This window comes from Anabrus simplex, chromosome 2, assembly GCF_040414725.1.
Source record: "Anabrus simplex isolate iqAnaSimp1 chromosome 2, ASM4041472v1, whole genome shotgun sequence".
NCBI lineage: Eukaryota > Metazoa > Arthropoda > Insecta > Orthoptera > Tettigoniidae > Anabrus > Anabrus simplex.
In genome coordinates this window covers 750,533,671-750,549,274 of record NC_090266.1, presented here as the reverse complement: position 1 = coordinate 750,549,274, position 15,604 = coordinate 750,533,671, and the positions used below count along the sequence as shown (strand labels likewise).

At 39.0% G+C, this 15,604-nt stretch overlaps 1 protein-coding gene across 1 annotated transcript in view; it reads left to right on the top strand.

Annotated features, from left to right (window-relative positions):
• LOC136864433 (WAS/WASL-interacting protein family member 2) overlaps positions 1 to 13,594 on the top strand; it is a 192,478-nt gene extending 178,884 nt beyond the window's left edge. Inside the window, exon 9 of the mRNA XM_067141424.2 lies at positions 5,429 to 13,594. Within this exon, the coding sequence (XP_066997525.1) occupies positions 5,429 to 5,532 (104 nt within the window). The 3' untranslated portion in view covers positions 5,533 to 13,594. The remainder of the gene's footprint in view (positions 1 to 5,428) is intronic.
• Positions 13,595 to 15,604: the final 2,010 nt, after the last annotated feature.

Here is a 15,604-nt window from a genome sequence, read left to right as displayed (position 1 = left end):
TAAAAGAATATATTACACAAATTTTTAACCACCTATTGGTAACCTCCTCCTTGGTAAAGGATGAGCAGAATTACAAAGGCAGTGTAGTCAACAGTTAATACAGTACATTAATTTACTTACAGTAAATCGATTGAGATTGAAATACTCTATAAATTAATAATACACATTTGTGTAGCATTTACCTCCTTTTCCACAGCATTTTTATGTATACCTGTACAAGTTGTTTCCAATGATTTACACTTCCCTCCCTTTTACACTTTCCCCCCTTTTACACCAGTATTCCTTGGTCCCTTGAAAAGTGTAAAAGAGGGGTAATACTGTATACCAAAGACGATCGATCGCATTGGATATAATCACTGGAGTGTTGAAATATCCATAACGGAAAATACAACACATGCTTAATCGCTTGTAATAACGGATGCACCACTGATTGTTTTCTTGCAATAACCGAAGGACAGTACACAGTTTAATATAAGGAATTTTCAAGGGACAGAGAAAAACTACCATTACGACGGAGTTCTTGCTATATGCCGTACTCGCTATAGTGGACTTCTACTGTAAAATCTTGGTATGGTCTGTTATCAGGTAATGGGAGTAGGGGACTTTGCTAATGCTATGATGTGAAGAGTGGAAAGGAACAGGCCACTCCTCTGTGCATAAATTCGATTTGTTACTGCTTCATATGCTTCCACAGGCATTTCATTAACATTTGTTACAAGTTCCATTCCTATTCAAACAGAGGTAAGAATCAACAATGAGAATCAATGTGTATTAATAATACTTTCTTCCTGTCGTGCAAGCTGCATCTTGTGGCTTTTGAGGGTGTTTAAATGTGACTACTCTGTGTTATTGCCTTCTGTTAGATTTAAAGACCCCTGCAGAATTTTGACACCCCATATCTTTAAAATTTCACCTGCTGCTTCTACTACTACTACCACCACTTAAAAGGGTACTAGAAAAGAGAATGAGATGAAAGGTGGAAGGACAGTTACAAGAAGAGCAATGTGGCTTTCAAAATAGATGATCAATACTAGACCCCAGTATGTCTCAGTATAAGGCAGTTAATGGAAGAACATTGGGAACATGGAAGAGGTATGGTGGTGATGGAAGAATATTGCAAATACGGAAGAGGTGTAATAATAATGTTATTTGCTTTATGTCCCACTAACTACTTTTTCGCTTTTCGGAGATGCCGAGGTGCCGGAATTTAGTCCCGCAGGAGGTCTTTTACGTGCCAGTAAATCTACTGACACGAGGCTGGCGTATTTGAGCACCTCAACCGCCTGAGCCACTCAGCCCGGCAGAAGAGGTGTAGTGATGACATTTGATTTGGGAAAGGCATACTATTGTGTACCCAGAACAAATGTATGGAGGGTAATGAAATAGAAAGGATTTGGAAAACAAATTATACAATATGTGCAAGCAATCAAAATTGTTGCAGCAGTGTCCAGGCACATGTGAGGTGGACAAGTCGGTTTTGAATGAAATTGGACTACGACAATGAAGTGTGCTGCCACTACTGCTGTTCATATTAGTTGTGGATGAAATTGTGAAGGAGACAAAGGTAAAATATGGAGAGGGGGAGTACAAGGGCACCTCGACATGTTAAATGAGATTATTGAAAATTATGGAATGAAAGTCAGTGTGGAAGGAGTAAGACAGTGATGATGAAAAGAAAGGGAAGGGAAAGGAATTATAAAACTAAGGGGACAAAACCTTGAAATTGTAGAGAGCTTCAAGTACTTGAGGGGCAGGCTGAGGATGCAGGGCTGAACATGGATATCAGCAAAACGATTTAATATGGAAATGCATTCTGCCAGAATGTGGAAACCTGGTGTGGAGAAAGGAGGTACCAATGAAGTGTAAAGAGGTGATGTGTAAGATGTAAACTACTGCCCAGTACTAACATATGCAGTGGATGAAACCTGGTCACTTGACAAAAATCCAGGCCAGTGAAATTAAATTTTTAAGAAGTCAGGAAAGGACAGAGTAAGAAATGGGGACTTTGGGGAAGAAATCCGAGTGGAAAAGTTTTAAGACAGAATGGAAAGGGATAAACTTTCATGGTTTGGATATTTTAAGAGAATGGAAGAAGGAAAGATACCGAAGCGGATGATGAGACCCGAATAGGTGGAGGGAGACCAAGAGGGAGACGCGGATTAAGGTGGTTGGAAACGTCAAGAATAGTATACAGGGTGTCTCATATAACCCCAGACCGAATGCACAGTGTTTGTACTCTTCCATGTTAGAAGAAACATGGATTACTATGCGAATTGGCTTTGCGGTTAGGGTCTTGTAGCTGTGAGCTTGCATTCGGAAGATGGAGGGTTCGAATCTCTACCGGCAGCTCTGAAGATAGATTTCCATGTTTTCAGATTTTCACACCAGGTGAATGCTGGGGGTGTACCTTAATTAAGGCCATGGCCATTACCTTTCCAATTCTAGCCCTTTTTCCATCCTTGACTTACTTTGACGTATTTCCTGTTGCTCCCTGTGGAGCGTAGGGCCTTGGCAAAATTTCTCCACACAGTACGGTTCCTGGCCATTTTCTTAACTTCACTCCAGCTCTTGTCAACCTCTGCAATTTCCTTTTTTAATCATCCTCTTCCAGGTCTTCTTGGGCCAACCTCGCTTTCTGGTGCTTTGAGGGTTCCAGTCCAGCGCTGCCCTCTCAACAGCTCCATCCGGCTTCCTTGATGTGTGCCCAGTCCAGCGCCATTTCCTCTCCTTGATCTGGATGTCAGTCGGATGCTGATTGGTCATGGTCCAAAGATCTTCATTTGAGATTATGTCCGGCCACCTCACATTTGTTATGCGACGCAGAGATCTGTTAATGAACACCTTTTCCCATCCTTGCATCGCCAAAACCTTTGATGTGTTAGTGCAGTGTTATAAACTACTAGCAAGAAAGGAAATAAAACAAACTGGGAATGGAACACAGTTAAGGTGGGACAATGGTGGTTGGATAGAAGAAGATGGAAAGATGACATAAACATCCCAAACTAGTGGGAGCTGGACGAGAGAAATAATCGTCATCATCATCATCATTACATGCATCACCTAAAGGCATGAAGTGACAGGGAGGGATTCACTTAGGTAGAAACGTAGTGAGCAGTTTGGCCTATGCCGATGACTTGGTCTGAATGGCAGACTGTGCTGAAAGCCTGCAATCTAATATCTTCGAACTTGAAAATAGGTGCAGTGAGCATGATATGAAAATCAGGCTGTCCAAGATTAAAGGGAAGAAACCTAAGTGAACTGAATGTCAGTTTGGGAATGCAAAATGGGACAGGTAGATCATTTCAAGTATTTAAGATGTGTATTCTCCAAGGATGGTAATATATTGAGAGAGATTGAATCAAGGTACACTGAAGCTTATTCAGTGAGCTGACAGCTGCGATCAGCACTATTCTCGAAGAAAGAATTCAGCTCCTGAACAAAACTATCTTTACACTAGTCTGTTTTCAGATCAGTTTTTCTGTAGGGGAGTGGAAGTTGTGTGGACTGAGGATATCTTATTCATAAGTTAGAAGTAACAGATATGAAAGTAGTGAGAATGATTACTGGTACAAACATGTGAGAACAATGGCAGGAGGATACTCAGAATGAGGAGATTTTAGTTAGTAATGGACTCTGTGGATGAAACTGTGTGCATAAACTGGCTTCGGTGGTGGGTCCTGTGAGGTGAATGGACGAGGATAGGTTACGTTGGAGAATAATGGACTCTTGTCATGGAGGGTAAGAGAATCTGAGGGAAACAGAGATGACGGTGGTGAGACTCAGTTTCTAACGATTTAAGGATAACAAGGAATAGAATTAAGCAAGGCCACAGAGCTAGTTAAAAATAGAGGTTTTTGGAGGCATTTAATGAATTCACAGGGGCTTACAGACAGAATGCTGAAACGGGCTCAAAGTAAGGCTGAAAGGTCTGTAACAAAGATGTATGTATGTTCTTATAATGTTTATTCACAGGTGTGTTTAATATGCTACACACTCATATTTTTGTTTGAAAGTGTTGTTCAGAATTATTACAGCATTACCGTATTTCTCCGAATCCAAGATGACCGCAACTTTCTCCTTCAAAAAAATGTAATTGGGCTTAAAAGATGCTATATAAAATCATATGAATGCCTTTCTTGTACAGTATGCATTTTTAGACTATCTTTGACTTCGCGCCAGCGCCGAACATTAACTTTAGTTACACCGTATTTTTTCTTGCGGCTGCACAGTTATTCTTTATTTCTGCAAGTTTCATAACCATTAAATTAAAATTGGCATCATAATATCAAAGAGAACCCTTTGAAAATTTGCCGGCAGTACCTATTCCACGTCTCTACAATACGACTATCCATTAAGAAAATATTCCTGCTGTCAATAAAACTGTTACTTTTACTCAGGTACAACCGGCTGCCGCTAGTCGCAAGTCTCGCTTGCCAGCTTCGGCAGACTTCTGCGGCTAGTGATGTATAATGAAGACGTGGGTGTTGAAGGTCAACAAATTGACTGCGCTGTGGTATGGCCATTCCACCCTTGTGTTTTTCACGCACGTACCACACAATTTAATCTTCGACTTTATTAAATCGTCCTCGTTACGGGTCACAATGAATTTTTTGTACATCATGCATTTTTAAGCTATCTTTGTCTTCACACATTGGCTTTACTTAAAAATTTGCTGGCAGTACCTGTTCCACGTGTCTTTACTCATTCGGAACAAATATTTCAGGTTCCCTATGGAAATGAACATCATCTTTACAATACGACGATCCATCATGAAAATATTCCTTCTGTCTGTAAAACTGTTAATTTTACTAAGTGTTAGGTGCAGTAGACACACTATAACTCTGCCACTGAGTATCCATGGCTTTTCTAAGAATTCTAAGGCTCGCATGTTTTGATGCCATTCTGCGGATTTGAGAAACGTTTTTGTGTAGGCTAATACAGGGGCATGTTTCTATCTATTCAGGGGATTGTCGCTCATCTGGTCGCCCGCGCTTCGAGCCTGTCTGCCGCCAAGTAGAATGTCATTCTCTCTTTACTATTTGCCAAGAACCATTGACGTTTCGAAGAGGCACTGTCCAGCTGGTTGCGGCGGCTAGCGATGTAGCCTATAGGCCTAAGAAAGACGCGGGCATCAAGTTTTATGCGCGCGCAGGGGGTGGTGAAGTGAAGCAGCATTGTTTTTGTGGTATCTGCCAGTGGTGTTCATTACTGTTAGGTTGCGAATGCAAGACGACCCTTGATTTTTCACATAAGATTCTGAGAAATAGTCGTCTTGGATTTGGAGAAATATGGTATATTGTTGTACAGTAGTTATGTATTTCTATTGAAAATGGGTGGTTGGTATATTCTTGTCCTGTACTTGGCTTTGTTGAAAATTTGAGTTACCTGCTGTTCCCATTTCTTATCCAGACTGTTCTGTTTGTTTCAGTTAAGCAGCTGGTTCCTGTACAGGCAAAGCAACAGGCACCTCAGCCTCCTATGCATTTACAGCTGGGTTCCAAATTATGGGCTAATGATGCATCCAGTTGCTAGCACCTGTGCATGCTTAGTGGAATCTAGGTCTTAGTCATTTATTGGAAGTTGAATAACTACTATTTTTGTGTAATATTGTGCGTTTACGTGAAATTGTTGGATGGAAGTGATTTTAGAGGTTTGGTCTCTCATATCACTGCAATATGCTGACAAATCATGTCTAGGCTTAACTACAATTCTGTTATGTTGCTGTTTTATAACAACACACCATATGATGAACATTTTTGGTTGATTTTCTTTGATGTAGCTTATCCATCAAAAATGTTCCTTACTGACTCACAGTTCGTAAGTTATAAAACAATACTGTTGTTGGAGCTCTAAGTAATTGCAGTTAGTTCATTTTGTTCATCTGCAGACGGATTCTAGCTTAGAAGTGGTTCAGTAATTACTTTTCTTTGTGGCCTCCTGTAGTTTATTTTGCCATAAAGAAATTTAATTCTGGTACCTCTTAATAAGAGTCATTTTCAGGTCTTATCAAATAATGGAAATCAGATCAGCAACTCAAAGGGGGATGCTAACTGTGTAATGTTGTCAGTGGCTTCTCATCAGAGTGGCTGAGAAGTTAGACTCTCCAGTCAGTACGTATGAGAATTTTTAAATGGGAAGTCTTGTCCCTGTGTTTCGTATTCCACATAAAACTGGATGTCCCTAAGCTATGATCAAATCATCATCAATCATTAAGACTACAAGCTTGATTTCTTCCTTTACCGACAAGTTTGAATTAGTTAAAACTACAGACCTGTCTAGCCCTGGAAGTGATTATGTATTTGGGGATGGTAAGGCAAAAGGGCAATTATCAACTTCCTCCATGAAGCTAGAAATGGCACGTCCTCGATTTAACTGTGTATCACTTTTCGAAAATTAATTATTCAGTATGGTCAGGAGTAGGAGCTAATGATTAAGTTATTATTAAAGTTTTACCACAAACAGACTAGTTTTATGGGTCACCTGAATTAGACACTCACTTTTCACTTGTATTAATTCTTGGAATTCGAAACCTACTGTCGGCAGCCCTTAAGATGGTTTTCCGTGGTTTCCAGTTTTCACACCAAGCAAATGTTTAATTAAGGCCACGGTCATTTCCTTCCCAAGAATAACCCTTTCCTATACCATATTTTCCATAAGAATCGGTGCAAAGTAAGCTAAATTGTAAATAAAAAATTAAAACAATTCTTAGTGTAGTTAGTCAACATTTGAAGGTCTGTGATACGACACATGTCATTAGTTCTAATGACAAAGTTGTAGAGCCTATTTTGGAACAAAATGCCAGCACAGTAATATTAGCAGGTACCTTGACAGTACCGAGGTCGATACATGTTCTGGAACCTATTTTCTCCATGTGCTGATGGCCTCCATGAGTTGTATTGACCTTCTCAAAATTAACTTCATTATGCTCTAAAGTTACAACATTTAGAAGTAGTAATTTTTTAATTTTTATAACTAGAAATCTTTGTGCTTCTTTCCAGTATCTGAGCCTTGCTCTTTCCTTCTGATCACTCTCTTAAATTCCTTCTTCATTTCCTTTCACCTCTTCTCTGTTTGATGTTTCATTAATGAGATGGATCTTTTTCCTTTTTTCATTTATAAGCATATCAACATGATCCAGTTACATTTATTGTCCTTTTATTGAGTTTGAAATGATCTCTGCTAGAATATGCGCAGCCAGTCTGAATTTTTTTAAGATTGAACAAAATGTAAGTATTATTTATATCTGAACTGTCTGCTGTGAATTTTAAAGGCTTCTTGTTTGGAGTTCTTTATCTCAGTTGAAATGCAATGGCTGTGGAAAGAAAAAAAAGAAAAGTAATGTCAACATACAAAACCATGTATTGTAGACCCAGTATATCTTTTCTGGCCTTCAGTGTAATTAATGCAATCCCCTGCAACATGTTTCACCCTTTGCTAGATTTCTGGAAGGCGTAGGGATCCGGTAGCAGTGCTACATTTGTTGATGTCCACGATGAAGCGCCCTGTCGCTTGAAGTATGGCATCTTATATATGGAAATGCTTCCCTCGGAGTTGTTTCTTAACCTTTTGAACTCCATTACCCGTAGTGTATGCTTCCTGCTCCACTCCTAATTAATTTCTGCACTATGAACAGCTGTGAACAATACAAAAGAATCTAACATAAAATATAAGTATGTTACATGAATATATTTACAATTAGGCACACAAAATACATTAATCCTTGTAGGTTTTCACTGTGTGGTACTTTTCAAAACAGTTTTCTGGGTGGAGACCGAGTTTTCTCTAACATGTTTTGCAGTAGTAGACTTTTTCCTTTCTACCAACTTTCTTGCTCCTGTTTGAACAGACAGCACTGTCTTTGTTGTTTTCCAGGCAGCTTGTTGATGATGTGCAGTTTACCATTCAAACGTTCAACATCAGAAGTAGATTGTCTTCCTCGCTTTTGACCTTTGTTGCGTACTTCACCAGCCAAACTCGCTGATCAGCTGTTTTCAGAAGGTTTTGCGTGACCGCATCTCCATGCGATTCGTGGTGCAGTAATCTTTATAGAGCAAAACGCTGTTGACTATTGCCACTTCCAATAGCCAGAAGTACAATTTCCACCACCATTTCAAGCTTTTCACTACAAAAGTGTAGCTTGATGTGTAGTGGTCCGAGCAATCAACGCCTCCCATATGTGATGTGTAGTCAACAATTACGTTTGGTTTCCCTAATTGTTCTAATTGTTCAGCACAGTTTCTCTTCTTTCTGACAGTAACTGAGGTTGAATCGTTTCCAGATGTTGCAAGCATCAGTACTGTGCGCTTGTCATGCCATCCCAGAAGCATCATTGTGTCTGTGCGTAAGCACTTGACTTCATGCTTCTTTAGGCGTAGATTTTTCTTCCGGATCCCATTTGGCAAGTGCTTGCGATTCGGTTGAATTATTCCAGTGATATGGATGGATCTTTTGCTTCAGTAATTCATCAGTCAGAGTAACACCTGTATAGAGACGATCAGTGTAGACATGGTACCCAGACTGACCTGTTGCATTTGTAACATTAGCAACTAACTGGCGCACGATTTTTTCTGTGAAAGCCAATTCCGGTCGAATCAAAGATTCTGTAGTTGCAGAGCCGTAGTAAGGGATAAGACTACACACATATCCATTTGTAGAATCGGATATTACGTAAACTGAGTCTCCATTTAGAAGGCTGCTGCGGATTGTACGTCTTGAATAACACACGGTCTCTGAAAGACACTGTTGATTCATCAACTGCTAGATATTTATGTGGTGCATAAACTTCCAAGAACTTTTCACTGATATAGTCCAAAACGTACTTGACTTTGCTAATTCGAGACCTAACTTGAGGATTCAAATGGATTGCTGAATCTGGAGCAGAAACATGCAGAGCCCAGAATATCTGAAAAAATCTTTTGCGGTTAAAACAGTCCACAAAAAAACTGGACGATTCTAACCAACCTCTTGAAAAGAAATCCTCCAGTTTGTTGTTTCCCTGCATTGCCATATTCAGTAAAACTCCATGGAAAGCCTTCATTTTGTTTACGGTAACATCAGTCCAACCCCACCAAGCCGAATGCCTTGTAAGTGGTGTCTCTTTCTGAATTTTGAATTTAGCATATCTGTTGGTCTCGTCGGCAATTTACTTGAATAACTCATCACTAAAAATAAGTTGAAAAAAATATGTAAGGTGTTCAGGGATTGTTTCTACCTGATGCTTTGTATCCACAAATTGTTTCATTGAATGAGAATGCAGGTAAATCAGGATCGCGAGCTTTCCACTCGCGCCATGGGTATGGATGAGCATCACCACCTACGGTTTCATTATCACTATCACTTTGTTCACTTTCACTTACATTATTCACTAATAAGTCATCCAAGTCAGTTGTTGGTTCATCATTGTCACTATCACTGTCCACTAACTGTTCTAAAATATCCAGTTCCGTGAGTGAAGACGAAGCAGAAGCCATGTTTACATTCAAACAACAACATCTGTGAACTTACATAAACATTCGAGAATAACAGAGCTTAAAGTTACCACAATTCCCATGAACTATTGTAAATAGGAAAATGTTTTCTCTCAGAGACCGTTAGATAGCTCTACAATACCAGAACACTTCAGTCATCATACGAACACTGAAAGTACAAGATATTGTCATGTCAAGTGGAGCTCGACATCGGAGCGCTAGTCTAATATTTTAATGTTTCCGTGGTTTCCCATTTTCACACCAGGCAAATTACTGGGGCTGTACCTTAATTAAGACCACGGCCGCTTCCTTCCCACTCCTAGCTCTTTCCTGCCCCATCGTCGCAAAAAAAAAAAAAAAAAAAATTAATGCTGAACCGCACTCGACGTAGGAGTGCAAAAGGTTAAGTTCAGACAGCCGTTCAAAGTCTTAGGGATGCATTTGGAATTGAAGCCATTTTCATACGCATCCGCCCATTGTCCTGCACAGCAATGCCCACTTTCATGGTGTTGCTCCTGTGAGGGAACTGTTGGCACGTGAAGGTGGGATGTCGTTTAGCATCCATTCCATTAACCAGTCATGAGTCCCTGTGACTTTGATATTTTTATAAATGAAAGGAGCCATTCTGAGGTAAGCGTTTCCATACACGAGATGCCATACTTAAAGTGGTAGGGCATTCCATTGAGGACATCAAAACAAAGGCTGTACTGCTACTGGTATCCTGTGCCTTCCACACATCTAGCAACAGATACATGTTGCAGGGGATTATATTGATGGCTTCTAGAGGTATGGTGGTTCTACAATAAATTGTTTTGTATATATGCATGGTGACACTACTGGACTTCAGAAAATATATTTCGATCTGTGATAGCCCCATTGTTATGACTTATGTCAAGTAATATGATTTCCAGCATTCTCAACTTGAAAACCAGGTACCTCAGATACTCTAAAAAATTGAGCAAAGCAGGAGTCCTGATAGTAAAAAATGGGGACAGAAGTGAGAGGCTACCTCAGTTGTGGTTGGGGAGGAAATTAGAGAGATGTAAGCATAAATTACTGAAATTGCCCAGTGGTTTTGTGATTCTACTCTGTAAAAGAGTGACCTGAGCTCTGACATAATGGCTCTCTGTTGAAAAGGACCTAACCCATTAGTTACAACTGTTAACTACCAAAGCCCTATGAAATTGCATACTGAATTTCTTCTAGTTAGAGAGTGCAAGGTATTATTTGAGGATGAGAACACCACTTGTTGAAAGGTTGTGCATCACTATCTCATAACTGCTGTGTTCCTGCACTCCTGTGGTTGGTTATGCTTGCTGTTCTCCTCGGAATGGTACATATGTGATTTCTTTTTACAATTTGCTTTACATCGCACTGACACAGATAAGTCTCATGGCAACGATAGGCTAGGAAATGGCTAGGAACGGGAAGGAAGCAACCGTACGGCCTCAAGACTTTCTCAGGAATCTTGTAGTGTTCCTGGGACCTCTTTAAAGGCATACTAGATCACTAAGTCTTTGGTTGGTAGAGTTTGAGGGTGGCTAACCTGAGTGAATGGCTTTTGCCTTAGTTACAGATAAGTCATTCTTTTGAGGCAATCTTCTGCAAAATATTTGGGCTGCATGTAGCCATATGGTAAGAATTACGTAAGTAGGGTTATGTTGTTCTTTACCTGTCAACTTATTTCCCCTTTACTTTCACTGCCGGAAATTTATGATGAGTTATGAATATGTCTTTGTTCTGAAGCTTAATGCGCTGATTTGTTTCCTATGTATGCCCGTATTTATATATAAAATGGTAAGACTAGTACGATGGTATGGATGATTTGCAGGAAGAAGGTGCAGTTTTATTCCTAGAACTGTTGACCTGGTGAAGTGTTTACAGTCAGCTAATTCTGTTCATACAAAAATGTATTTTTACACATATTACCCCATGATAGAATTTATGAAGTCATGTTTGAAATGGTTGTTGCAAAGTGTGAAGTATGGCATGCATTTACTAATCAGTAATTCTAGTGTTCTTAAAAACAGTGGATTATAGTAGGTTAAGTTTTCCTTCTTTTCTTCAGAATCAACCAGAAATGTTCATTAAGTAAATACATTGACTTGTATTACGTGTAGTGCTTGCTGACTGATTGTTTGACGAGCTAGACTGTAATTATGGCTGTGGACTTGATGCATTCGTTAATACCAAGCTCCACCATTGGAGTACAAGCACAAATCAGTTGTGGCTCTTGCCCACTGAAGACTGACTGTTATGCTTGTTGAGTCATTCATTGTATGTAATGTATGTATGTATATATATATATATATATATATTTGTGTGTGCATGTAAGAAAATGAAGAGAAAGAAGTGAAGAAGAGTGAATGAATGAGTGAGTGAGTGAGTGGGTGAATGAATGAATGATCTACTTATATGTGTATAATCCACTTACTGTTCTAAATTTGAGAAGTTTAGGAGAATATGTTTTGAAAACTGTAACCTGGAATTGGTCCTAATTCATAACAAAAGTATTAATTATTGAATCTGAAAAATACTCTGCTTCCAATTGATTTTTTATTAACCAATGATACTTGTTGGGCTTGGTAACTTCAGTATGATTATGTGAGATGTGCTGAAACTTAAAAAGTTGTAAGAGCATTTTGCCTGAAATTACTTAAAAGCAACAGAGAATCCAAGAACAACTATTTCAGAGTAATATTGAGGTTATGGATATACAGTAATTGGGTTTTTGAAGATGTCTGGTCTAATGTCCAGGTTGTGGTCTCTTTTGAAGCCACGTTGAAGATAGAAAGATTCAGCTGATCAACTCTTGCTTGTTTTCCCCTTAACATGAAATGACATTCATAACCATAAGAAACCATGAGAAATGTGATTCCACTTAAATTTTGGAGTCAAGCGTAGGAAAATCATGGATAAACATGCCATATTCCGATAAATTCTGACTAATCTATTCATTGAGAGCTTACATGACGATTGATGCAAGTTTCACAGTTGATGTGCTGGAGTCTCCTAAGCGTGGTACTTGGTAATGTTAGTTTTATTGTCTTAAAGATTACGTTCTTACATTGCTTGTGGCTACTAGATGATGCTAATCCTAAAGTGATCTTACATTTTTATAATTAATTTGTTAGTTAATTGCATCTTGCCGAGCTTAGTGACTCAGACGGTTGAGGCGCTGGCCTTCTGACCCCAACTTGGCAGGTTCGATCCTGGCTCAGTCCGGTGGTATTTGAAGGTGAGCAAATACGTCAGCCTCGTGTTGGTAGATGTACTTGCGGGACTAAATTGTGGCACCTCAGTGTCTCCGAAAACCATACAAGTAGTTTGTGGGACGTAAAGCCAATAACATTATTATTATTATTATTATTATTATTATTATTATTATTATTATTGCATCTTAAGTGAAGAGAACATTGTTGCTGTGGTTATAGTTGCCATTGATGCTTTCACGGCCCATACTTATAGACATGATACTGTGTAGGCTTTTGGGCTTATGCCGTGTCAAGAAAGTAAGGTGAAATTCTTCACGTTTCGCAGAGAACTGTGCTCTGCATCATCAGAAGAAATCTCGACTGTCCACGAGAAAGGCTTCTTAAACAACAACTCCTTAAATTCAGACGTTGTAATGGAAGTGGAAATGGTACGTTCATTCGCCACCAGATAGCTCCCAGGACGTGGCACAGCGCTAGCGTTTGAAGCTGACCAAACCATCAGAATCTGCGAAATGTAAAGAATTTCACCTTATTTTCTTGACACGGCATAAGCCCGAAAGCCTATACAGTATCGTGGTTATAGTTACTACTTAACTCACCGGGCTTTTGGTTATTGTTAAACTATAGTGTTATTAAAGAAGTGTCATGATAGTTTGTGCTTCATACCACAGCTTGAAGGCAAAGTAGACAATGCCTTTAAGTAGTTGAATTGATTATAAGGGGAGCAAAAATTTTTTTGTGCTTTATGCCAGTAAATTGCAAATTGAATTGCTGATGCCAATAAAATACAAATTATTTGCTCATTTAAATGCAGTAGAAATTAAGGAAGTGTATCATAAGTGATCAGATTTAGTGTGCTAGAGTTTTATATCCGACATATGAATGTTTGAATGATTAAATTTTAATATACTGAAGGCACTTTCATTTGTGCCGAGTCACCACAGTATTCGTTCAGATTTAACGCAGAACCAGAGAAAATTATTTTTCCTTACCTTCTTCCAGCCAAGTACCAAGCCTGAGGAGGTAGCCAGAGGTTAGGATCAGATAGGAGAATGATCTGGCTGGCATGGCTTATGGCACTCCTGGGGTGATGAAGAATCATTATTGATGGAATAAAGGCAATTCTGAAGGTAGCCTATTCCACCCTACTCTGTCCAGCAATAATTTCATTTCCATTGATATTTTAAGTTGGGATACAGAGTTGAAACCATCAGCTAGAACAAACATCATTGAAAGATGCTCATGAGATATGATTCCTTTTGTTAACTCGAGTTATATGGATTGTCATTCTGGTTGAGATGATCAATTTCTGCACTGTACAACGATCCTGTTTTGATTATTGGAAAGGATTCAGATAAATTCATTTCGAACAGCTCTACTAAGCATTTGTTATGAAATGTTTCCTTCTTATTAAATTTGATGTTTAGGGTAAGTAGGGGATAAAAATCTATAATAAATCTAATTCAGTTTATTATGATTGTAATTATATTGGTATTACATACTGTCATGTCTTTTCATGCATTGTATCAGGCATTTTCAACCGACAGCTCAAGGTTGTGTTAGGCCTGGCAGATATGGTTTTTCTGCCCACAAATATAGGTGATGCAAAATAATGCAATGGAATTACAGTCAAGTCACGCAGACTCGACCTTATGTGGACTAAGAGGGTGTTGAGTCCCTGAAATATCCAGTTTTTCATAATAAGGTCTGGGTTATTCACAACTCATAATATTTTACTGCACATTACTCTGATGAAAGTTCTAGCACAATACAGGACACAGAAAAGTACAACATACCGTAAAATTATTGTTAAAACTTAAAGCTTACATAAAAAACTGAAGAAATGAACAGTTTTTAGTAGGAAATAATGTTGTGACGCTTGACTTTCTCTCAGACTCGTTTCGTATTCATACAGCTTTGTCATGTAGGCAACGGAGAAACAAAATATCCATAGCAGTTGCACCTTGTTCCTCCACGTAACAGAGCATTCCTTCAGCAGTTAGCAGTCCATCACTCTGAGTCATAATTTAAAATTTCCTTTTGTCTTCTGTCTCTTTGTCTTCTAATTCTTCATTTTTTATCTTCATTCTCTTTCAGTAGTGCATCTAATCTAAAAATTCAGTTTTCATCCTGTTCCATACACCTTCCCAACACCTCCACCAGTAACATCTTTGCAGCTTGAAATTTTCTTCAAAAAATCCACTGTTTCACAATTTTCTGTTTCTTCCCTGCTTTCTTGAAACTAGTTTCCTGAATGGTCCAGCAAATTTCTCCAGGAATGAGCAAGGCTTGTATGCTCAGTTTCATTCCAAGATTCAGATATCCACCCCATTACATCCAACATCTCTGTTTTTTTAGTTTATCGATCGTGTTGCCCCCTTCTTCCATGGATAAGGCAAGAGGAGAAAGAAATTTACGTCTGTACCTCTTCTTCGATGCTTCTGAAATGCCCTGGTCCATTGGTTGATACACCGAAGTCACGTTAGGAAGGTTGAAAATGGCTCTCATATCTTTGTTCTGTCACTCTTCCGCATTGGGATGTGACAAGATATTGTCAAGAATGGGAAGGGCTTTTAATGGCAAGTTTGTTGATTTTAGAAATTTTTCTACTGAAGGAAAAAACTCTTTGTAAAACCAGTCCTTTGGCTTCATTTATCCATGCATGTGACTGATTCCTGTACCAAACAGTCGGATATCCAGTCAGTCCCATTAGTGGACTTTTTTATGGTTTTAAATGCCCAAGGACTTTTGTGATTTGCTAGTGTGCCGCTAGTATAGCTTATAACTACCTGTTGCATAGCTGCGTGCCATGATTGTAACTCTCCCCTTACTTCTTTTATATCCTGGGGCTGATTTTTCTTCCCTGAATGCAAGTATTTTCCAAGGCAGCATTCGAAATTTCAGACCAAATTCATCACAGTT